At 43.0% G+C, this 25468-nt stretch overlaps 1 protein-coding gene across 6 annotated transcripts in view; it reads right to left on the bottom strand.

Annotated features, from left to right (window-relative positions):
* The window catches only part of TNRC6C (trinucleotide repeat containing adaptor 6C), a 112125-nt gene that overhangs the window by 36668 nt on the left and 49989 nt on the right, over positions 1–25468 (bottom strand). For all 6 annotated transcript variants that reach the window (XM_064467246.1, XM_064467245.1, XM_064467248.1 and 3 more), the window contains exons 4-5: positions 21643–21969; positions 3236–5827 (exon numbers count right to left, since the gene is read on the bottom strand). In XM_064467246.1, the coding sequence (XP_064323316.1) occupies positions 3236–5827; positions 21643–21969 (2919 nt within the window). The remainder of the gene's footprint in view (positions 1–3235; positions 5828–21642; positions 21970–25468) is intronic.

Below are 25468 nucleotides of genomic sequence, written 5' to 3'. Positions count from 1 at the left end.
GACAGGTGGTTGGAAGCCTGACAGGCTCTACCTAACGAACGGGAAGAGGAAAGCATCAAGCTCGCGTCTCAGCATTTGGAGGGAGGATCTGGTGCTGTCTGGGATCCAGAAATCTCTCTTTAACCACCAGTTTGCAAAACCTTTCCTCACTTCTTATTCCCCTTGTACCGAAGTCACAAGAGTTAAATAGCAAGAATTATGCACAAGCAATTTAGAGAAAAATTGAAACCAAATCAAAACCACTAGGCTTTCTGCTCCTCTGTCTAAATAACTCACCGGTGGTTTGGGAGCAAGCTCCTACAACCAGAGAGGACTATGCTTGTCACATTATCTACCCCTTTCCTCCCACCCCCCAATAGAAAAAGAAACTCCTTAGAGCATTATGCATTGTCATCAAGTGTGTAGCAACATCTGCTTCCCATCAATAGCTTTTAAGTTCTGTGTTCAAAGAATTCCGAGAAGTTCTGGGGATGGGTGACAACTTGAATAACAAGACTGTAACTTGGCCTCCATTTCTAAACTAATACAGCATACAGTTAAAACCCAAAAGGCAATGCTGCTCCTCTGTGAACAGTTAACTAATGCTGTACAGCAAAATCAAAATCCACGTCTTTGCTTTCAGGATGCGTGGCTGCACCGGCTTACAGCTACGGCAGGCTGCCCTACTAATACGGGAACAGAATCCAGGGTTCCTCATTCATTATATTCCCTGAATAACAGGGAACGTTAAAAATGATTAGCAAAGCACGTCATGACCCATGCAGGAAGACAAAATGCCAGTGGTAATTACTTAGTTCAAGTGCTGTAAGATTTCAGTGAGTGTTCAACCCGTGCCCTGTGGCGCAACCTTTAATTACATGGTCATGTTTTTCATGGAAATACTGTACATGGAAAACTGTTGTTGGATGAAATTTGGTTGCTGGTCACAGAAGTCTCCTGGCTACAGGATTCTTGTGCCCCTTACCGTATAGGTTGGAAACGCACAGCCAACGGGACAGGGAACTGGCGTAGGAAAAATAAGGTTAAACAGCACGACAACAAACCATAAGCCCATGTCTGTGTCGCAGGAAAGCCGCTCATTACTTCCTTCCCATCTTTTAGCTGTCCCAGATGGGACATGATTTGTAGATGTTTTAAGTCTTGTGTAAATTTCCACAAAGACCAACAGGATATTGCTCTACAGCTGCTGTGCGCTACATGCAGTGGTAAAAATAGGTCTTCTGCACTATGAATGGGGAAACTAATAGGATCATTTTAAATCACATTTTTTGCTCTCGCTCTGAGAGGTAAGCATGATACCAGCCCCTCGCAAGCACAGTCAAAAGTAAAGACGGGCATAACACAGACACCGTGGGCTACTCCTAGCTTCCATTTGCAGATTAGACAATAATCCTTCAAAATATTTGCATGCATGGCCTTTGTCTGTCCCCATGTGCACAACTGTAGGCATATGTAAGCAAAAACACAAAACAAAAGGCCTAACTTACACCCTCAAAAACTTTATCTAAATTCTAATGTCAGAACCGTATTTCAAACTGCCTTCACTATTACTCAATTTATCCTTTCTTGCATGCTGTCTTAAGTACGCTCTGCAAGCTGGTTTTGCTTTAGTATCTGACAATCTTTCTAATGAACATTTCTGCAAGATGCACAATACTGTAATTTTAACCTAGTCTTGCAATATCTTGAGTGGATGGTTAGAAATTAATAAGCAGTTCTCTGACTGCATAAACATATTACTTCAAGGAAACTCTTCCTTTGCTACCACCTATTCTCCAGAGGAATCCCTGCAGAACAACAGTTTTTAAATTCCATTTTCAAAATCTGAAGGACTCAGAACAGCAGATTTTCCTCCGCAAGGCGTTAGATTAGATGAATAGCATTAATATCACTGCATGTGAACAGTTCTAACAAGCAGAGACATAATTATCCAAAAATCAGCTTAATAAAAAAAATAACACCACCAATCAAATCCCCACTTTCAAGGTATCCCCACTACAATCAGAAATCTGAATTGTCGGCTTCATGAGTCAAGTTTTAAATAAGGATGAAACAAGTTTAAGGTAAACGAACTCTGGATCACGTATGTCGGACTGACCAAGTACAAGACTATTTAAAGATTTCTCCTTCTGGAACACATTATTTTATTAAAATAGATACTCGCTGTTAAAATATTAGACCAGAGTAGGGACCATGAGACTGTTTTTACACAGACATTACATTAAGTTTGAATTATTTCAAAACATCAAAGAGAAAGATGATGGAAATAAGAGCAGCAGAACAAAACCTACTTAGAGAAAAACACAGTTAAAAAGTCAATATTTAGCCATGACCAAGACAAAACAAAAACTTGGGAGACAAAAATCAGATGAAGAATTTCAAAGAGCACTCCAAGATTAGATTTATTTGGAGAAGTCTGTGGTCATGACACAGAGCAGGTCTGCTAGTAACTTTTATTTAAGTACCTCCCCGCTACGCATTTTTCTCATTTTCCCCCCATTTTTATTCCTTGCTGCTTGTCTACAGCGGTACCTTGTCTTTGATTAGAAAAATTCCTAGATGCCTAAAAGCTTGTCTTTGGAACATAGCTGAAGTTAAAATAACTTTTCCCAGCCACCCTGAATATTAACATCTTTAACTAATCCAGCTTTACGAGAATCACATAAAAGTCCAGGATTCTACCCGTGCTTGAGACCTGAGGTATGGAAGGGAACCGTTTCTTCATAAAAGACAACAAACAGAAGACAGAGAAACAACAGTCTAGATTCATGCAACCGTTAAAAAACATCTGCTGCCAAGAGATATGGTTTCCAGAAAAGAAACAGATGCGTACTGCCTAAACAAGAACAAAGACTGAGCAATGGTAACAGAAGACAAGTAGGAGAACAAAAGGTAGCAAGGACCCCAAACTCTCAAACGGCTGAATAAAAAGAAGGTGCTACATAACCATGGAAGAGCTGGCAAATAAATGTCGATCAACAGTCTAAGGACCTAGGGTGTTATTGACCAGATATTGTTTGAAGCCTTTCTTACATTCACCTGGACTTTGGAAGCTTGTGTGTCAGGTTCCATGGGTTCTGTCCTCAAAGAGTTAACACTGCTTTGGAGTAAATGAATAACCTCATTCTATGACATAAATACAGAATTTCTGTCTTGAATGTGTAACTACATAGTGATCAGACAGCATTCAGTAATTGGTACTGGTATAGAGTATCTTATAAAACCATTTTCATACCTGGACCAAGCAGCGGGGACCGGTTCGGCTGGGCACTTGACTGGTGCGATGGCTGAGGTTCAACCATATTTGTGTTGATAATGGTGCTAGTGGTGGTGGTATTGGTTGTGGTACTGCTCTGAATTATAGGATTATTTCTATCCCACATGTTTACAGTCTTGTTGTTGTTGTAGTTTGGGTCGCCCCAAGCTGAGGTACCATCATCGATTTCCATCTTGCGGCGAATGGACGGTGGAGATGGCTCTTCCCAGCCAGTTGCCTCACAGTTCTCCTTTTGTTTGGCTGGCACTGGCCCACCAACCCACCCTGACCCCGTCTGTTTTACAGAAGCAGCTCCTCCCCAGTTACTCACGTTGTTGTCCTGGGGTTTATTAGCCCAGTTTTGTTGGGAGCCTGGCTTTAAAGATTCCCCCCAACTTGTACCTGTATTAGCCTTGCTGTTTGTGCCATTTCCCCAACCACTGGTCCCAGACCTTGTGGAATCATTCCAACCAGACCCTGATCTATTGTCAGAATCCCACCCAGGTCCATTCTTCTTCCCATCACCCAAGTGTCCAGGAACAGATGATGAATCTGTCCAGTCTCCACCTCCTGAAGTCCAGCTTGGATTTGATTTCTGTCCATCTCCCCAGTTTTGAGATTTGGGTTTCTGAGGTTCACCCCAGGTAGGTGATTTGTCCTCCTGATTTGCGGTCCCACTCCAAGCGTGGCCGCTTTTGGCAGCAGCAGCATTATTAACAGTAGTAGAGCTTGCTGACTCTCCCCATCCCCCTGGGCCATTTGGTGCTTTGTTGTTATTGTCTCCCCAACCTGTATTTGTTGCAACAGCTGCCGGTGGAGAGTTGACCCACCCAGATACTGAAGAGGTATTTGTACTGTTCATGATGGACCCATCGTTCTTCCCCCCTGAGTTTGAAGATTGAGTAGCTGCACAACCCCAGGCCTCTGTTCCATTGTCATTCTTCCGTTCAGACCTCGGGGACTCTTCAAATTCCCAGGCAGTGTTTTGCTTTACAGGGGTCTGTCCCCACCCTGTATTGGACAGGACCCTGGGGTCAAGGTCATTTCTTGGCAACTGAACTTGCCCTTGGTCTATCATCCCTTTGTCTCTCCTCCTGCCCTCTCCAGCCCCCTCCCTCCCAGTACTACCTTCGTTTTGACTGCCACTGCTGTCGTTACTTCCTTCGCTAGCTGTGGTGCCAGACGCTGCAGCTTTGGCCCAAGAGTTCATTTGTTCATTGCCCTGCTGCATGGCAGGATTCGGACTGGTAACGCTAGAGCTATCCCACCCTGTTGATCCTTTCCCATTGATGTCGCTATTGGAATGCTGGTTTGGGGGCTTACCCCATTCACCGTTCACACCGTTACTGGTGTTACGGTTGGGGTGGCCCCAAGCTCCAGAATGCATACTACCAACGCCACTGTTGCCACTGCCCCTGCCCCACGCTAGTACCCCAGGACCAGAAGGAGGCCCCGAATCCCATGCGCTCGCTCCGTTTCCTTCCTTTTGCACAGCACTGCTGGATCCATTTTGTTTAGCACTTAATGCTGAGTTCACAGTGTCTCCATTCCCCTGACTGAACCCAGAATTGCTGTTTCCTGTGGCAGGATTACCTGGGGACATCCCCCACACTGAACTGCCCATTCCTTCACCGCTGCCCCCGCTGACTTGAGAAACCGATGTTCCATTAGCACCAGGAAGGCCTTGCAGGTGGGGCGGGATGATGGCCCCCATGCCAACAGCCATTCCCCAGTTCGGCAGTCCATTTGTCTGCATTGCATTGATAGGGTTTGGTGAAGAGTTCATGGGGTTAGTGTTATTTGGTCCATCAGTGTTAAGGTTCTGAGGTTGTACGCTGAAAGACACATTCTGAGAAGTGGACGTTTGTGGTTCTGTGCTCTCTTGAGGCAGCAAGTTTCCCCAAGCACCTAAGGTGCCTGTGGGGTTCCCATTCTGGTTGCCCATGTTCTGACCTATGGCACTGACCGGACTGCAAATACTGGAAGGGTTGCCTGCTCCCACAGTTCCTTCATGTCCAAGCACAGGCCAGGCAGCTGGATTGGCATTAGGGTTAAGGTTAAGATTAATGCCAGCATTCGAGTTGGAAGCACCCCAGCAGTTCTGACTTCTACCGTCTCCCATCATGTTGTCCATCTTTCCATCCCCACCACTGGCAGAGCAGTGAGCTAGGCCAGAGCCGGAGCCCGCAGCCACACCCCACACCCTGGCCGAGCTGCTGTTGCCGTTTGCTCCACCAGCTCCAAGGGCACTCTGGTTAGAAGTGCTTTGGACGAGTGCTCCATTGGCGCCATTATTGCCATTATTTTTCTTTGTATGTCCAGTGAAGTTGCCTTGGGCACTCCCTGTAGCCATGCTACTGTTCTCTGAGCCACAGTTGGAGGCAGAGTCAGTGTCTGTAGTACATTCTGAGGCAGACTCAGTCTCGGCTCCGGTAATGGAAGGCCACGCTTCCTTGTCAGTCCTGTCTATTATCACTTTATCCCAGCTGCAGTTGCCTTCACTCCTGAAAGCGGGCTGCTGTCCCCAGTGGGAATTCTCATAATGGTCTCCCAATCCACTGTGGCTGAGATCTGAAAGGATCCAATAAGGTTAAAAATGAGTCCACCGTTCAAGCACTGCAAAAGCCCTCTAGTAAGTATTATTTTACATTGCTAGTTACAACGCTGCATTCTGCTAAAATTTAGAGTACATTCGCTAACATAATACAGTAATTTTCCTCACTACAATGAAGTGCAATGCTCACATTTAGTGTTGTTTTTTTTTTTAATCTGGCAAAACGCTAGATTAAAATAGTGGAACTATTCAGTTTTAGAACAGAGCAACAAAAGTGCTTTGTATCCCTTAGTGTACTAGCAAAACCAATAAGCAGGTGATAAATAAGGATAGCAAATACACTAATTAAGGGGAAAACCTAAAAGGTAAATTTGGAAAAAACTCAGAAGACTATCTAGTAGACTCTTACCATTTATTTTGACTCAATTCTCATTCTTCAGAGAAACACAAAGCAAGAGCATCCAATAAAAAATGTAACATGTCTGCCTGCCATTAGACATTACATACACAGCCCCATCACACTCAACACGCTGAATTCATCCTGCATTTAGGTTTTCAACCCTTCCTGTAAATAAAGGAACAAATACAGACAGCCACCTTTACTATTCACTGTCAAGTATATATTCAAACACCACTGCTTTAGCTTATATTTTAGCAGAGAACTCAGGTATTTTGTAAATAACAGCCAGTTTTGCCACGAAATCAGCTCTTAAAGGATTTATATGTGGTTTAAACATTCTTTTGCAGCACTTGCACATACAGTCCAGTTCCTCCCCAAACCAATGACAATCAGTGCTACGTTATACTCCGATGACAGCCTTTCCAGAGCACCTCCCACATCCTCACACACAGATGCTAATCCAAAGAATTAAACAAAAGCTCTTGAGCACCTAACTGCTTGCTGGGGTACCAAGTTAAACTGGAAGGCACAACGCTTCTCATGCTAAGAACTCAAGCTTAGTTCAAGATTTTGCATTTACTTCCCATCCCGATTGCTCTCTACAAGATTTTTGGTACAGAACACTCCTTTTAATTTCTTTTGATGGGAATTTTATAGCAAGTAATTCAGCCTGATCCTAGGGATATTGCTAGAGACGATCCGCAAAACAGCTCCTCTTAACTGGTTGTCTAAATAAGGGAGAAAAATGCATGTCCAATATTTTTACTTGCTGTAAATCTGCAGAAACATGACTTTTCTTTTTTATGATGGATGCAACAAATCTTCCAAATAAGCTGTTAACATTGGATGCCTAATATGCATTAATTTAAATCACAGATATTTTGGTGTGATTAGCTCCTTTAACTGCCTCCAATTAGAGGTGTTCTAATACTGAAGAAAGTTGTTCCAAGAATAAAAAAAGTGCGCTCTCTTTGACAAAGTCTTCTTATTCACACATTCCACCTGTAGCTCTTCAAGAAAGGGGATGATTACTTGGTTGCCTCATGAAGATTTATCTAGATGAAGAAAGAACAGACTAAACGAGGACAGACTGCATCTTGCTTTTTTTAAAAAAAAATAAATAAATTGCAGTAAAAGTACAAATGTTAGAGAAAGGAAGGGAAACCAGTCTTAGCTCATCACCTGTCCTGATGCTAGGAAAAGCCTACCCTTTCACAGAAAGAGCTAAATAATTGACATGTGTACGACAAATCCAAACGAGAATATGAAAGGCGCCACTTGGATTTACTGGGATTCTCCCTCCTACATGCAATGGCTAGAAAGGAAGAAAGCATCATGTTATTCCTGGATGAAGCCAACTGGTTACATTACAGAGCTAAGGAGGAAGGTTGAAAATTTACCTGATAATGTAGGTTTGCTACACAGGTGTTAAACAGAGACCAGAATCCCAGATAAGGCATGGAAGGGAAAGGAAGCCTGTGAAGTGACTTTAAAAGGGTCAACAGGGTCAGAAAAATGAGGCAAGCGGCATTCTTAGAGTAGGAATGAACAAAGGAAAAAAGCAGCAGCAGTCCACACCAGAATATAAAAAGTTGAGGTAACCAAGGAATCAGATAAGAAGAATTATGTGAGATTTTTTCAGCACTGTGGGTGGTGAGATTCAGCACATTTCAGACATGACAAAGATTTAAGAGTGGCTTGAAATAATTGTTCCAATAAAAAGGTCTTGTCAAAGCTGAAACCTAAGCTCCATGTGCGAGTACCTGGGAGAACGACGGTGCTGCCCAAGGCAAGCGGGAGCGTCTGTGCGGGGCAGGTTTGTGAAGAAGGATCAATCACAGTGCATGACGTCTCAACACTCACAAAAATGGCACAAAGACCGACAAGAAGAGATGAAAGGGAGCTTAATCAGTTCTTCTTCTTTCTCCTCTCCCCAAAGATGGTGGTTAAAGCAACGCTCAAGTTTGAGAGCACTTAGAAGACAGAAAGTAAAGGGAAGGGGTAGGAATGGAAGAGGAAGATGACAAAACAGCTTAGAAAGGTTCCTGAGAGTAGGGAGCAAAATGGTGCATTACATAATATATCAGGATTTTGAAGAGCAGAGAAACAAGAAGAAAAAAAAATTACGCGGGGTGAGAACTATAAAGACCAGGCGATGACCATGTTAAAAGTAGAAAATGGCCAGGTGCCTCGGCGTGGATAAGCACATCTACTCCCGACAGTATCTGGCTTGGAAGCAGCACACATGCAGCTCAAACCCCTTTGCTTTCCAAGGGTTTGCAACTCCGTGATTACTCCCTTTCATGTACCATCAGCATAGCTCCTTTTACTGAGATTCAGGCTGCAGCCTCGGCAATAACCACTGACTGAACAGAAAGCGGTTGCTTTGATAGGGACTACAATAATTTTTTTAGGTGACAAAATAAGGAAGCCCTCCCTGAGGAGCAGCGTACCTGTGCTGCGCCGTCCCTGCTCTGGAGTCAGCGGGACCACGCTGGCACCTCCCGCGAGCCATAGATTCAAAAAAAAAAAAGACCAAAACCAGAGACATGCAATAACTTCACAGTGCCCAAATATTTACCGGGACAATTGGTTTTTAACACCAAAGGCTGCTGCTATAAAACTTGTCAGAAACAGGACAGATGAAATAAAGATAATCAAAAAAACAAATTCACAATATAAACAGAAAGCTGGAAAAACTGTGACTTTGCTGCTGGACAAACATAAGAGGCTGAGCACAGAACTGATCCTGAAGAAAGGACTTTTCATATTCTTGTCTCTAAAAGCAAATAACCAAAAGCCACTTTTCCATTTTCTCTAGACTAAAAGGATTTAATTCCTATCAATTAAATAACTAGTAACACAGTCCTACTTAATCCATTTAGGAAAAATAATGAAAGCAAATTATTGTATATGATTAAAACTAGAGAATTTTGTTTGAGGCTTTTTTTTGAACACATAGATTACTTCCAACTTTCCAGGAAACCGGCTCTTCATAGAAATTGTGAATATTTTCTTTTGTTTTCAAAGCTGTTAAGACTGAAATGGGAAATCCATTTGAAAAATTCTTAAGAATCAGTTCCTCTCTATTTATGCAAAGATCAGTAATAAAAGCACTGCACTCCACCAGGAGCACTGCTATCCTTTGTGAACTGAGCAAAGGTTTTAAACAAAGAATCAGGAACAGGAACCGCAGGTATTTTACATTAGCAAATCATAGCCCTGGTACACTGCAAAGTGAAACTGATTTCCAACCTGTGATTCTGCGATCTTTTGTACGATAGGATTCCCTTGATCAACAATATCTCTTCAGCTATCAGGAAGGAAAAATTAATCTAATACCAAGAATAACAGCTCAAATTTGGTTTTAACAAACGTAACTTCTGTCAAATTGCAGTCATACACGCCGCCTGAAAAATGCACAGCTTTGATCAGTGTTATCAATAAGCGTGTGGGTTTTGTTTTGGTTTTAAATAATATCCTTAATGTGATGGGAGGAGATTGCTGGTGTTATTACATACTGTACCCAACATACTTTACAACTTCAGTTTAGTACCTATTAAAAATAGAAAACATTTTTGGCTGTGTTTGATAAGGAATATGAATAATTAGTTGCAAAATCAGTTTCATGTTTACACAGATTACAAACGAAGTGTGAGTAGAGTGAAACGGGAGACGCTGTTGCATGCGCTACTTAGAAAAGCGAATTACCCTGCCTGCGCAAGCAGCTTCCCCACAACTTCAATCTCCTCTGAAAATGTCATTTACAATAATTTCTTTTCATTTTTATTCAGCCAACTGAAAGTACCTATCTTCATAACTTCCATCGCAGTAATTAGTCTGAATGCTGCACAGTAAAATTATGCGCACTGAAGTATGCTGTAACCTTCAGCTGATGTCGGAGCCGAACTATGGAGAAGGTGTGAAACAGCAAAGCCTGCGACAAACTTTCACTGGGAGACACATTATTAATAAGCTTTGCTCAACCAATTTAAAATCAAATCTAATAGTGACTCCCTCTCTTACTACTGGTTTTATTTTTCAGTTCATGTTCCTCGGCATAACAACCACCAGATTCATTGGCTCGTCCTGTCCTGCCCAAAGGACAGACTCAGACGATGTTGTTCTTTGCTTTGACATGCAGAAGAGAGAAAAATCCCGAAGGCCAGTCACAGTCCTACTGGGGATTTATTCTTGTCACACAAAGGGTAGTGATTCTGAGTGGGAAGTGAAGAAAAAAGGGCAAATTACGTCTTCCCCCCAAAAGAAACAGTTTTCAATTCAATGTGAGCAGATCTTCAAAAGTCTATACATGAATTTTTCTATATCTGAATTAAATAGGAATTGCCAGAAACATTGGAAGTGCTAGACTAAATGTAGGGTAATTTCATAAAAGAAAAAGAGAATGACACAAGCACCTACTCTGAAGAACGAAATATAATAAAGTAGAAAATCTGGGAATTGAAGTGCTACTATTTCAGGTTACCTGCTGCACCCAGCTCTATGCATACACAGTCTGAGGCTGAGGGCAAACCTGAAAACTGTCACCTATTTGAAGCCACTTACGAAGCTAACTTACAGCAAGTACCATAGATGTTAGGGAAGCTCAAATCCTGAATAGCATACAAAATGTGGAAACAGAGAAAAGAGAAGGAAGCATTGAATAAAGCAGCTTGCTTCACTTAAAACTAAACCACAGTTAAGTACACAAGTGGGAAAGCCTGTTACCCTGTTTTAATTTTCTGCACTACGACATTAAAATGTAGTTCCTTTCCTCTGATGCTGAAAGCTTTTAAATGCATCAAGAAAACAAGCAAAAAATAAACATTTTTCATTATGAGTAGAAATTCCACTAAATGCTACCTCTCCAAAGCAAAAGCAGCAGTAGAAAACACCAAATAACTGCATTTTTCTGCTCAGTGCAACGTATCTTTAGCAAGCAGCTCACTGCGAAGACGCCATTTTATCAAACCTGAAATGCAGCCAAAAGCTTAGGACGCTGCGCTGCTGCTCTCTCCCTGAAATGTTATGTAATAAATTGATTTAACAGAAGCAGATGCTATTTTCTCAGGGTTAGGGTTACTTTCCTTTTTTTTTTTTTTTTTGCCTTTTGGCTCTAAAAAGGGCTGATGGGTAATAAAATACCTGAAGAAAGGAGCCGCCCAACCATCCTAGGAGACGCTACATTGTGTGCAGAGCTGTTTCTACTCCTGCATCTACGTTCTCCAGGGCTCTCGGCTTCAATATGTCGGCTGTGTACAGTGTGAGCCTCATCCTGTAGAGCTGCCAAGAAAATCTCTCTGTGCAAGCGTGCGCCCAGACAACCTGCAAGCTCGGTCAGGCCTCGGTTGCACTGGCTATGGAAATGCCCTTTCCATGCACAGCCCTCCTCCCCCTTCCCCTCGCTCCGCTCCTTAACTCTAGGTGAAGGCATCAACAGAGCAGGATTTTTAAGCTTTGATTATCTAATTGCAGCTGACACTAAACCGATCTTCCTTCCTCTTTAAATTCTTTCAACTGTCACAAAACATTTTCACTTTGGGACCCAGCGACAATTAGCGCCCTAGCTGCTTTTCTCCCGCTTTTGAAAGTCAGCCAAGGGCAGGCGCGGGCGCTGCCGGCCGCCCTCCTCCCTGGCCGCCCTCCTCCCTGCCCCAACGCGCCTGGCGCCTGGCGGGCAGCAGCAGACCCGGGCCCAGATGTATATTGGCGTGCTGCCAAGCCCGTAACAGCTTCCCCGCCTCCGTCTAAAAAAGATCCGAGCGACAAACACGAGAGCGTATTAACCAAAGGCGGTGTTTGTTGCTAAACGCAGGGAACTGCCCTAGCGGCGCAGCGCGGATCCGGGTGCCTTCTGCCCCTGCGGAAGGGGGGACCGCCCCGTCACAACCGCAGCTGGAGGGCTCCACGTGAACAGGAGGGGGGTGGGCTCGCATTTTCAGGACCTAAGTATCATCACAAATTCTAGGAAGACATGTAGAGAGAGAACTTTCATCAACGCGTATATTCAAATCTCACAGGATTGTTTATCCACGAACTTCTAGTTCTTTTACAGCCATTTCCCCCCCTCCCTTCCTTGCTCTTCCTCCTCCTCCCCCCTGCCCCAAATACACGTTGATCACACAGCGGGGGAGCTGCTCGGTTGCTGTCAGGTGTTCCCGCGAGCAGGTTCACCCCTCTGCACTGGTCGCACACAGCTGAGGGCTCTTTAAAGGTCTGGCTGCATTCTCAGAATTGCTGCCACTTCGCTACCAAAGCACAATCGCTGCTGCTATTCTTGGCTCAAGAACTGTTCCACTGAAGTACTCCTGCAAATAGTTGGTTTCCTTCTGAAGACATTTATTCTGTTTCTTTGCAATAGTCACTGAATACTGGACGGGTTTAACCTCGTTTGAAAAAGACCAGATGAATGAAAATCAAATCTGTTTGGCTTTGTTTCCATTCAGAAAACTATTTTAAATGCAACCAGAAACTAAGCTTCGGAGTCAATTTTGCAATAACTGTAAAGCAGAAAATACTGTGGTGGATCATTATAGTCCTTTATATCATCTATAAATGGTTGAAATTTCCATTAGTTAAAACGGTATGTCAAAACTGGAGGAGAACATAAGACATTCTCAAGTTGCTTCTATTTCTTATTAATATCATAAACTTCCTGAAATCTACTTCAGTTCACGAGGCAGGTCCCCATAAAGGGCAGCTAATTCAAGGGGACTGCGCTTGCGGGACAGGGGTACATAGGAAGGCAACAGCAAACCCTGGGGAAGAGTCAGAGCCCCCACCAAAGTCTGGCAGCAAAATAAAGCGCAGCTTCTACTCCAGCCCATGCTGGTGGGTGAGGGGCTGTTCCCTTTCACGTGCTCCGTCTTGCAGCAACCTCAACAGGGCATGAATCTGATGAACTTGGAATCCTTATAGTTACCTGGAGACTAAAAACGGGGTTTGAGAAATCACGCAGACCACACACCCGACCTACAGCACTGTTCCTGATACACACTAAGTGACATTGGCCCAAGCCAACAACGAAGCCCTCCGGCACCAGAGGCTGCACATTCCCAAGTGCTCTATCTCACTTCTTAAGATAGCTTTCGTACTGGCATGTTTCTCCCAACATCTAACCTTAATCCTCCTTGTTGAAATTTAAGCCCATTGTTTCTTATCTGATCCGTCACAGGCATACAGACATACCTTTTCCTTCCTTTCAGCCCTCGTTTAGGTATTTCTGCATTTCTATTTCCAGTCTTTCTTTGACTTAGGAGCTCCAATTCCTTCACCCTCTGCAAAGTTTGTTTTCAAGATCTCTACTCATCCCTGCTGCATTCCTCTGCTCTCCTTCCAGCTGGTTCACTTCCTTCTGAAGGCACAGTACCTCAAACTGAACTTCATCCTCAGCGGCCTTATCAGAAGTGCCTCACAAAGTATTGTTTATTTCCCTCAGTATGCTTGTCTTCAACAGTGTGACACCATTAATCTGGTTTGCCCTGTGACCAACTCCAGATCCATTTTTTTCAGCATGATACTCACATAACCACATTTGTGTACACAGCTGTTCTGGCCAAAATAAAGAACCTTTGCCTTTTCTTTATTTCTTACTCAGTTACAGGATTTTGTCACCACTATTCCATGTCGTCATTTTGTCTTAGAGTTGCCTTGCACTCTAGTTTTGTATCATTAAAAATTTTAATGAAGGCTGTTGTTTATAGCCAAAAGACCGATGCAATATCGAAGAGTACAGATCTGCACGCTCCCTTTGCCAGTAAGGCCTGATGGCTATACTCCCTGTCTTCAGCCCCCTGAGCAGCTGTGACGCTTCTTGCAATAGCTCCATCTTACACTTCCCACTTACTTACACCACCACACATCCGTCACGAGAAGGTCTTCTGGGGCACTGTCACAGGTTGCACGAAGTTGACGCCTAGGACACGACCCTCCCTCCCATTTGCAACGCCAGCCGCACTGCTGACGGGGAACTGCACTGCTTTGGCATGACCCGCTCTCCACAAACCCGCATGAGCTCGGTGCTTCTCTCTTGCACAGTCCTAAATGCACAGAAACATCTGCTTCGGTTACTTTTCCCATCTCAGCTAGCAGATCACAGTCACTGGTCTGTAATTCCCTGGTTTCTCCTTTCTCACCTTTTAACATCGGTTGTTTTATTTTCTGTTTTCTAGTTCTCACACTCTGAAAGAACGGCAGTGGGCCACATTGCTCCAACCCATCCTCAGTGTAGTCTACTACGAATTTCATCACTGCTAGACAATCTGAAATATTTTATTTCTGTAAGTACTCTAACTCACTGCAGCCTTAGTTCAAAGTTGATCATTAGTTTACAGAAGAAGGGAGAAGCATTTAAAGTGTTCCTGACGCCACCTATCAGTGGTTCTCCCTTCTGAACATCAGACCATTCCCTTGGCCTTCCTTTCACTAATGGACTTAAGAAAATGTTGTCTTTCTGTTCTTTGGGGTTTTTTCCTAACAGCTACAAACTCCTTTGTTTTATATTTGTTTCCTGTAGTATCACACTGTTTCCTGAGCCGTATAAATTCAGTTTTCTGATAATTTTCACATGATGTTGCTCCCTTCCTGCTCTTCCCAAGGACCAGACTCTTTTGCCCTGGTCACTTTGACCTTAGTTAGTTGCTTTCTACTTTTTACTTCTCCGCCGTCAGAGACAGCTCCTGCTACTCAGTCTCTTCACATGCTTTGTCAGAAAACTGCCATCTGCACGTTTTTAACAGCTTGCCAGACTCTGCCTCCGGACCTTCTCCCCCCAGACACACGGGCAGTTCGTGTATCTGGCTACCACTAGAGCTCAGCCACCTACAGTGAAACTAGAGGCAGGACACAGGGCTACTGATTCTGAAGCAAAAGCAGCGGCCTTGAAGTCATGTTTTTGCACAGCCCCGTGCTTTGAAAGTGAGGGCAGCAAACCTATAAAGGCGTCTCAGTTATTTATCCTTTTACAGTGTTCTTCTTTTCCTGGTGAAAAATTCTAATCACTGTCAAATAGATTTGAAGCAGCAGGTTTATTTTTCACACTCTGCTGCCTGATGTCAGATAACATACACAATACAGAAAAATTCATTCCGAAGATTAGTTTACTGATGAGTTTTACCATCATTTTTCATCCACGATGCCCATATTTGTGCTACACAGTGGTTGCTATTTCTCTATCTATATTCAAAGCATTATATGGCAGTTTTGAAAATCTACATGGGAGACAAACCCCTCTACTAGCTGAAACTCACTTCGCACTGACTTTCCCGTTACTGAATCTCAGAAAATGTTCCCTGCTCAGGAGTACATCCAGACAGCACCTACTGGCTAGAGCCCATCTCCATGTCAACTGCTACACTTTTGCCCTTGTCCAATATTTTTTCAACTTTCTTTTGTCTAAACACGTACCTGTCACTTGTGACCTTTGGTAACACTGCCTAATTGCCAGGGACATGGACCACACAATAAGTGCTACCAAATGCTAAACAAACGCTAAAGTGAGGAAAAAACCAAGAAGCAGCAAATATATCACCACTCGTGCAGTCTATGGCGGTACCTGAATGTCCCTTTACAATGCTAATTCGATGAGAGTATTGGCAAAAGTTTTAATCAAAACAAAATACTGATAACCCATTTGTTAAAAATACAGACGTTAACATCAAATCTGATCCCACTCGTAGGAAAACTTCCACATATACACAAGGCTTCCGCATCGTGGCTAGTGGTGAGCTGTACAGTGAACTACTCTGCAAATCATGGCCAACACCTAGTCAAGGGATGTAAAAATTGAAAGCTGTTAAGAGTTTTCTTGCAGATTAAGCATCATGTGTTTGCTACATACAGCTATTTTCCACAGAAGTAGTAGAAATAGCCAATTCTTGTGTTTAAAAAGAAACATCACCATGCTAGTTCCTTCATTCAAGATCAACTGGCATAATAAAACAATGAACATGTTCCAGGTACTATGTAGCACGCTTGAAAAAAGTGTGTTTACTGTAGAAAGTGTGAAATTATATACACAGAAAGTGTGCAAAAAAAGGTGAATAAATACATTATCTAATCCTTAATCTCTCCTTTATAGCATTTAGTGTTTTAACTATTACATACAAAAATACAGTGTTTACTGAGGATCCAGAATAAACAAACTCTTTTGTTCTTTAACTTTCCAAGTAAAAGCAAACCGACAGTGGTGTCTTGCCAACAAAGATATTCTGCTAGTGGAATTACAGAATACGGGCCCAAAGAGATAAATTTCAGCAAATCATTTCCATAGAGGCAGTTTTCACATGTGCTTGATTCGTTAGAAGTCAGCCTGTTTGCCATGCCTCCAGGAAATCAAGCTAACTCATATTTCAAACTTTGAAATGAGACTTTACGCATACGCCACAGACCTCCTTTTGCACGTACCTGCCTTACCTGCAGGCATCACAAAGTACTAGAAGCTAAACCGGGCAAGTGTTCAAACATGCGTTTACTCGAAGGTTACTACCACTTTGCTAGATCTGATGAAACAACTGTCCGTCAAAGCTTATCTGTGTTTTCCAACTATATTGAGTGGTTTTAGAAAAGACATTATCTCTCCCTACAACTTTTCTCCAAATTTGACTTCTCAAGAAGCAGCTCTAAAGCAACCCACAGTTAAAGGGCTGGATGTTTGAAACAAGTATTGTCAGACATGACTTTAGGCCTTTTTAAAAAATCTTGCTTCCTAAAAAACAATTACCAAAACCCATGTTAATGCAAACCAATTTATAAGAAGAGTTAACCGGCCACACAACAGCACTCAGCAACTTCCAACTGCCCACAACACTCACTGCAACATGCACATTCCATGCCGCAAGCATGAATATGCAAACTGCGGGTAAAGAGATCTTGAATCATGAAATAAAACTTCCAGCTTCATAGAAAAGGAGAGAGAAGTTCAGCACAAATCTGGCACCAGCCCACAGTAGGAAAATAAATCTCTAACGGCCATCAAATTCTCACTTCCCAGAAAACAACAGAACAAGTTAAAAGCGTAACCCTCCAGTTTCCACAACGGTTGCCTGTTCTCTCATTTTGACTACTGCATGAATTACTTGTGTTCATTTGTTTCTAGACTTCGGAAGCATGTGTTACAGATCTGTTCCACAAAGTGCTCCCAATACACGAGAAGTGCAGATGTTTCATCGTGACTCCTGCAAGACATGGTACGTTTCTTTTGAGTTGATGGATGTTGGTTTCATGTTGCTGAATTGCAGAAAAGCGAAAGGCATCTTCAGGAAAAACCGAATACGTCTTTTGATCTTTGTTCTTGTAATCACCAAACACACAGTGGTTGTCCAGAGACTCCTATACAAACTTCATAATTTGTAAAGAAACAAAGAAGGATCTATTATTTGCTATTTTTAATCTCCCATGGTAGTTTCCAGAAATTACCTTAATTCTATTAGATCACATGTCAAAAGGATCATTCCATTAATGCCTCGCACCTTAACAAAAGAAGTTAACTATTCTGCACATTTATTGGTTTTAGCTGACAAAGTGGAGAGGGAAGAGATAAAAAGCTCCATCTTGGTAAAAATAACAAACTGTCCTGGATATTAAACTCCTGCTCATACATTAGAGGTACAGCTTTCCTTCAGCGTAATCCTGAAAAGGATCACGGAGGGGCACGTCAAGAACAAGCTTTGTAGCTCAAAAGAAAAGTTCCAGACAAATAACTGTCCTACAGAAGATGCTCTAAAGTACTACATGAGATAGTTTCATAATAGTTATAACGAACAAAAGACTTTTCAAGGGATAAGGTTTCTAAAATATTCTATGCAATTTGAAATGTTTTAATTTCTGCTATTAACAGTTTGTCTAGTTGATGTTTTATGTACTACCTTGAAAGAGAAACAAAAAGTGACTTCTCTCACCCACTTCACTGATATTTCCAGATGGTAAACCTGACAAAGAATATATTAGTGGTCATTAATTCCCACTTCCCTTACATTGGCAGAACATCCTTTCTAATTCATGACATTGCAGTTAGAGTTCTGATTAAGTGCTTTGGATAGGCCAAGGCAGTAGATAACAGAAACTGCTGATAAGAGAATAAAGAGACAAAACAGTGATTTTCGCAGTGAAGAGGCTGGAGATGCCTCTCTGACAGCCTTCCTTGTACCCAGGTGGTTATAAATAGGGCCTGGAAGGAACGTGGTTGCATAATTTCAAGCTAACTAGGAAGGAATGTGACGCTACAGACATGAATTTACATTAAGCATCTTCTCGATACAAGATGCTAGCGTACGGTGATCCTGGCTCTTTGATTAACAGTCACCCATCAAAAGAAAGTTACTATTGTTCACGATGGATATGAAGAAACCACATATGGAGACTTGCTTGGTCAGAATCCAGCACAGGTCTAACAAGCTCTGGTTGGGCACTCAGGTTACTGGAGAGCGAGAAAGCCCTAAGCACTGATGTATTACTGACTGCCTCCAGACTCTGAAGACACCTAATAACGTCCACGAAGTGATCACTGTTTCACAATGCAGGTGCTGTTCAGACAGACAACATTCCTGTTTATATGTGGATCAGGTGCCTACACTGATTCTTCTGGACAACTTATTTGTTCCTTCCCTTCACTTCTACAGAGAACTTCTACTTGCAAAGACTCTTTAGTAAATTGAACACCCAGGGAACCAGAGACAGACATTTAAAGGAATACAGTTCCTGCTGATGATAAGAGGAGGAAGGCAAGAAGTTTCCTTCTGACAACATATTGCTCAGTCAAAATACTCATGTTTGAAGTTCTTTATTTTCATATTCACAAAAATATGACCCAGTTTGAATTGAATTTCATGGAAAATTCATTACTTAAGTCCTGGAGGTTTTCAGGATATAGAATCCCTGAATTCTTTCTAAGGGCTAACAATTACTCGCATCCTAACAGCTGAGATGAAAAGGTTTTGGCCTTCCCTGGATACTCTTCTTACTTCTTTGCTATTTATTCTCGTCAAGGTGAAGACAAATCTAGTATGGGATAAGACTGCCAATGTACTTATTTCATGGCTACAAAGGTCTCTTGGGAGTGAGACACGCCATACTCCTCTCTCGGCCTCAGAGCGGCCAGGCGCAGAGCTGTTGTTTTAAACTGAGCTAGCTAGATTTATTTTTTTTCTCCTGTAACCATTTGTAGTCAGTAAAGGAACTGATGCTCCACCTGCTGGAAAGAGAAATAAATGAGGTCTAATACTCAGTAAGGTCTTTCTATAAGGAAGATGCAACCACTTAAGTCTCAAACACTACCTCCTGCTGCCAGTAGACAAAAAAGTAGCCAAACATTTAGCTTGTCTAAGATTCTCTTCCTTGCTCCAAGAGCTGTGCACGGATTTTCAGGTGCCTTTGAGTTTGACTACATAGTAAACAACAACCTGACAATTTCAATTCTGTGCACTAATTGTTTTCAAGTAATACTTTTGGTAAGAATTTGATATGGGTTACCTCGTTTTGTGCAGTATGGACTATAATATGAAGCGGAAAAGCTGCTGCACTCCTCCTCCTCCCATTGGTACTAGCCTTTACTGTATTCTGAATTTTCCCAACGGTGACAGAAAAGTAGCAGGAGAGTAACAAAGCAAACTCATTCAATGGCGTAAAACATCTGCTGATAGTTGCCAGGCTGACAGACTGCAGAAACAAGTGCTTATTTTATACACCAAGTTAAAATAGGAATCAGGAAAGGAAGTCTAAAACCTCAAGGCACAATTGCATCTGGCAAGATCAAAGTCAGACAGCCAGGACTATATGCCTACGAGCTAAGTTCTTTTATGGATTATGTTATGATTTAGGGCGGACTTTGTTTCATGACTTACAGTATGCTTCTTAAAGATCAAACAAAGATATTTCAGATGCATCTATAATGACGCTTCGAAGTCTAATACTGACCCTCAGCCAGCCTGAGCCACTTGAGTTGGTCAATCCACCTCTACCATGTAAATAATTAATAGAATTCTGAAAGTAAGATAATCAACATCTGAATATATATAGATAGTTTTAGATATAAATCTAACACAGAACGTTAATCTGACAGTTAACCAACATCTCCAAATCAAAAAGAAGCTGTAAACGGCAGCCACCACCCCTGCTGAACTGAGACTTGCGAAGATGATGAGAATGCTGCCCTAACTGGTGGGAAGGCATTACTTTCCATCTCACTGAAGCCAAATACTCAGGAATACAGAAGCAGAGCCTCTTTCCCTCCCTAAAAAACCAACATTTTAAGTAAATAAACAATTGTTTTATTTTGTCTTTTCAGATTTGTGTTTCTGGGGAGTAGTTGAGTAATATTTTCAAATGCATGTCAATAACCATAAAAAGCTATAATTTCTGAGAGAGATAATTTTCTTATCTAACTAAAACTTCTAAGGACAACACCAAATAATTTTCTCTGCTGGAGTTCAGTATCACAGCAGCAAATACAGCAAAAACAGTAAAGATTCAGTAATGCCCAAAGGGAAAAACTGCAGGCAGTTCAGATCCAAGTTTTGTGATGTCTAACAGCATTAATGAGTGATAATGAGCAATACTTGAGATCATACAGAAATTACTAATATTCAAGATATCAGAAAACCCCTTGTGACTTAGTCCCGATAACTTTTTCTAAGGCATAGATAACTGTACCTCAGATCACTCCCTGCTTTGCCATACTCGACATACATACACAGCAGTGATGAAAAGGTGATTTATACCAATTACTGACTAAACTAATCTCCGCTGTAAAAGTTATATGACCTCTGGCACAGGAGGGCAAATAAGAGAGCTGCTGCTTGTCTTCTCATGAGCAGCTTCAGGGGAAAAAGGTAGTTATGAGAATTACTCCTCAACTCTCTAATTCCAACAGCCAAAAGAAGGTCGGTGTGTCTATCTGCAAAGGATGGGATGAAGTGGTAGAAAGGCCTAGGGTGCTGAACTGATTTTCCCAAAATATTATTCTCCTAATGTGAAAATAACACTTGAGAGCATAAGCAAGTAAAAGCATAAAATTGTCACACCACAAGCAAAGTTCCTATTACTGATTTACATGCAGTTATATGCAAAGCTGTCTTTAAAGAGCATTAAAAGTGCCAAAATGACAGTCAGAAACTTGGAAATACCCGAATTAACAATGCTTCTGTAAGAACAATCACTAAAGAATCACTTGGATGTCCTGCAGATCATATCCGTTATAACTGTCAAAGAAACAGAAAAAATAGCAGTGGAAGAGACCCCACAGGTCTGAGCACCGAAGGACATGGGAACACCTTTTAGAACTGGATCCTAGAAATAACAAAATACATTCTGTAAGAAAAAGAGCCAGAGCATACACTTCAAATCCTGCTCCTTAGGTTTTTGCAACACCCGCGCTAGCACCGGAGGGCATAACCGCGTAAAGAACGAGCGGATGTCCCACCGGGTTTCCGTTCTCACCTGTTTGGGTCTTACTGGGATGATGCTGTCCACCTGCTCCCTGCTGCGGAGGAGGACTTGCCCCTGCTTGTCCAGTACCTTGTGCTGGGCTGGTGCCGGTCAGAGTCCCAGCAGGCAGTGGCTGACCCCGCTTTAGGAGCTGCTTCTGTTCTTGCTGGCGGAAGCGTGGAGGCACCTCACGAGGCAGGTAACGGGACGCAGCTGGCTGCTGCCCATTAGCAGACACACGCTTGCCATTGCTGCTGTTGGTAATAGTGCTGGTGGAAGTACTGGTACCGGTACCGGCAGGTTGGGGCTGGCTTAAACTGGTCTTAATAGGTTCTGGCACTAAAACAAACAAACAAACAAAAAAATTGCTTCAATATCAGAAAAGTTGGGGGTTTTTTTCTGTAACTGAGCAAATGGATAATGTTTTTCAGTGTCCCAAACACCAGTTGGCAAAACCTGGACTATGAAATATGTAAAATATATTCTAAATAGAACAGTGTTATGACCAGAACTCAGGGCTTGTTTACTATGTAAGCAGTCTCCTGAAACATTTTATATAACGCTTTTGAAATCTACATCTCAAAAACCTGATTTTGTACAGCTGTAAAATTTATGTAGCAGAACACAGCTGATAAAGGCTTCACACCCAGCTCTGACAGCGTACACATCTTTTTTTAGCTGTGCAACCCCCCAGCCTTATCTCACACACCTCCCGCTTCCCAGGCTGCATCAGAAGTCAGCCACACACAACAGAGAAGTTGATTACTATAAATATCTGGTACCCACTGCCTGAGGAGAGCGGGCGAATCAGCTGAAGACGGAGCAATCTGTACACACACAACCAGGTTCACACCAATACTCAGATGGCTCCCACATACACAAATGTACATGTCTATGTACGTGTCTGGGTGCTTATACCAAGTATGATTTAGGAAAGTACAACTCTTGAAGAAAAACACCGGTCTCCTATTAACTCTACAATAGAGCCAGTGAAAAAACATCTTATATGTTTTCACTTCCAGCATTTCTAAGACATCTTGGATTTTTGCCAAAACAAGATGTTTAAGAACACAAGCTAAAACAGTAAATAAAAGCCCAATAAATAAAAGGATGGCCAGAAATAATTGCTGTTATTCTCAAATAATGTGCAGGAAAAACTATTAAATAAGCAACAGTGGCATAGAATAAATTTTTTTAAACTGGAAAAGTTATTAGGATGCAGAAAGTAGCATGCTGGGAAACTTGAATTTCAGGAAATTAATTCGGGGGGGGTGTGGGGGGTGTGGGGTGTGTTTCCAGGTAATGAAAAGCTGTAGAAAAGTTTTCAGCTAAAGATTAATTTGTCACTCCTGCTTTAGCCAATCTGTAGACACACGTGCAAATACTTTGCACCTACAATGACGGACAAATGTGTTCTATGTATTGGGATTTCAAAAGAAAATTATGTTACAGTCAATTTATTCAGTAAATTATTTTTAAGGACTTCAAATATCTAGGGCTTATGTTTTAAAAAATTATGATTAAAACTCTGCTCATCCCTAATTCCTTTCACTGGAAAGAGCAGATGACTTACATACTCTTTTGCCGTAACAAGTCTATTTGGGGGGGGGGATATTTTTTCAATGTCTTACACAAAACCACCCAGTTTTCGTACCCCACTGAAGAGCACAAGAACCATCGCTGCACTTTGCTAAGTACCATAACAAGTGTTTCTCTGCAAAGCACTTCTCATTTCTAGACTGGCCTTGAAACGTACTAGCTGAAAAAAGTAAACCACATTTTGGTTTTATACTAAGCTCCACATCTGCAGGACACAAGTGAACGGGCACGAGGACAAGCAAGCCCACAGCATTATTTGCACACGTATCACACATGACTGAAGGAAAACTCTCTCATCTGTAGCAAGAAGCACTCAACTTCAGCTGCAAAACGCATTCCAATGTGTAAATCATGAACATTGGTTTAATCAATGTCAGCATGACTTTTAACGATAAAAATTGTTTTGTCTTTCAAAGAAAGGTACTAATTCCCCGGTATATGCAGGGCACACGAATTACAGGTACCCAAGCAGCCAACCAGTTCACACCAGAACAGAAAGAACGCCTCAACAAATCTCTTCTCTCTAATTTGATAAACATGCTGACCAGCCTACAGGACAGGCTGAAGACATAAATTTGTTGCTAAAGTTTACACTGCAGAGAAATAAATTTATATGGTTATTTGTACATCAGTATTTGCGCACAAGGGTAACACCAGCTTTTATTGAATCTTTCAAGTCTAAAACCTTTAAACATATTGAAGTGTCTCAACTGTTCCTTTTCCATAGTTTTAGCCTCTTTACTACCAGGACAAAATACAACGTCCTATAAACACTACTGGAATTAAAACAGCATTAAGTTTTAAAAAGAAGGATAAATTCTGGTTATTCTCTGATTAGGTGAAACGCATTGCCCGTTTTGGTATTTGAACCTTCTATTCCTTACTGTAGCAAATCTTCTATAGGGTTTAAACAGGATGGATGAGAAGAGAGAGGGGATGTGACAATTTAGTATTGAACAGAATGCTCATTTGAACTGCACGGGAAGCTACTGCACCCATCTGGAGCACCCACTGTGTTTTTACTCCAGCAGTTTTTCAGTTTTGACTGTGAGATTGCTAATATTAACATCAAATCACAGAATCACAGGATGGTAGGGGTTGGAAGGGACCTCTGGAGCTCATCCCGTCCCACCCCTGCTGGAGCAGGCACCCCCAGAGCAGGGGCACAGGACCGCGTCCAGGCGGGGGGTGAATGTCTCCAGGGAAGGGACCCCACAGCCTCTCTGGGCAGCCCGTGCCCCTGCTCTGGCACCCGCACAGGGAAGGGGTTTGTCCTCATGTTCAGGGGGAGCTTCCCGTGTTCCAGCTTGTGCCCGTGGCCCCTTGGCCTGGCGTTGGGCACCGCTGGAAAGAGCCCGGCCCCATCCCCCTGACACCCGCCCTTCAGACGTTTATAGGCATTGATGAGATCCCCCCTCAGCCTTCTCTTCTCCAGGCTGAACAAGCCCAGGTCTCTCAGCCTTTCCTCACAAGGGAGATGCTCCAGCCCCTGATCCCCTTGGCAGCTCTGCGCTGGCCTCTCTCCAGCAGCTCCCTCTCCTTCTTGAACTGGGGGGCCCAGAACTGGACGCAGCCCCCCAGATGTGGCCTCAGTGGGGCAGAGCAGAGGGGGAGGAGAACCCCCCTCGCCCTGCTGCCCACACTCCTTTCCATGCCCCCCAGGACACCGCTGGCCCCCTTGGCCCCAAGGGCCCGGTGCTGGCTCAGGGTCACCTCGCTGCCCCCCAGCACCCCCAGGGCCTCTCAGCAGAGCCGCTCTCCAGCAGGTCCCCCCCAGCCTGTGCTGGTGCGGGGGGCTGTTCCTCCCCAGGGGCAGGACCTGGCACTGGCTCTGGTTGAATTCCCCGAGGTTCCCCTGGGCCCAGCTCTCCAGCCTGTCCAGCTCTCGCTGGGTGCCAGCACAGCCTCTGGTGCATCAGCCGCTCCTCCCAGCTTGGGATCGCCAGTGAATTTGCTGAGGGGACGCTCTGTCCCGTCATCCAGGGTATTGATGAATATGTTGAACAGGACTGGACCCAGCACAGACCCCCGGGGAGCACCGCTAGTGATGGGCCTCCAACCAGACTCTGCGCCATTGATCGCGACCCCCTGAGCTCTGTTGTTTCTCCAGTTCTCAGTCATGTCCACTCATCTAACCCACACTTCCTGAGCTTACTTATGAGGGTGTTACAGGAGACAGTGTCAAAAGCCTTGCTGAAGTTTAGGCAAACAACACCCACTGCTCTCCCTTCACCTACCC

This window comes from Phalacrocorax carbo, chromosome 16 (assembly GCF_963921805.1).
Source record: "Phalacrocorax carbo chromosome 16, bPhaCar2.1, whole genome shotgun sequence".
NCBI classification, from domain to species: Eukaryota; Metazoa; Chordata; class Aves; order Suliformes; family Phalacrocoracidae; genus Phalacrocorax; species Phalacrocorax carbo.
This window is presented reverse-complemented; position numbering and strand designations above follow the sequence as displayed.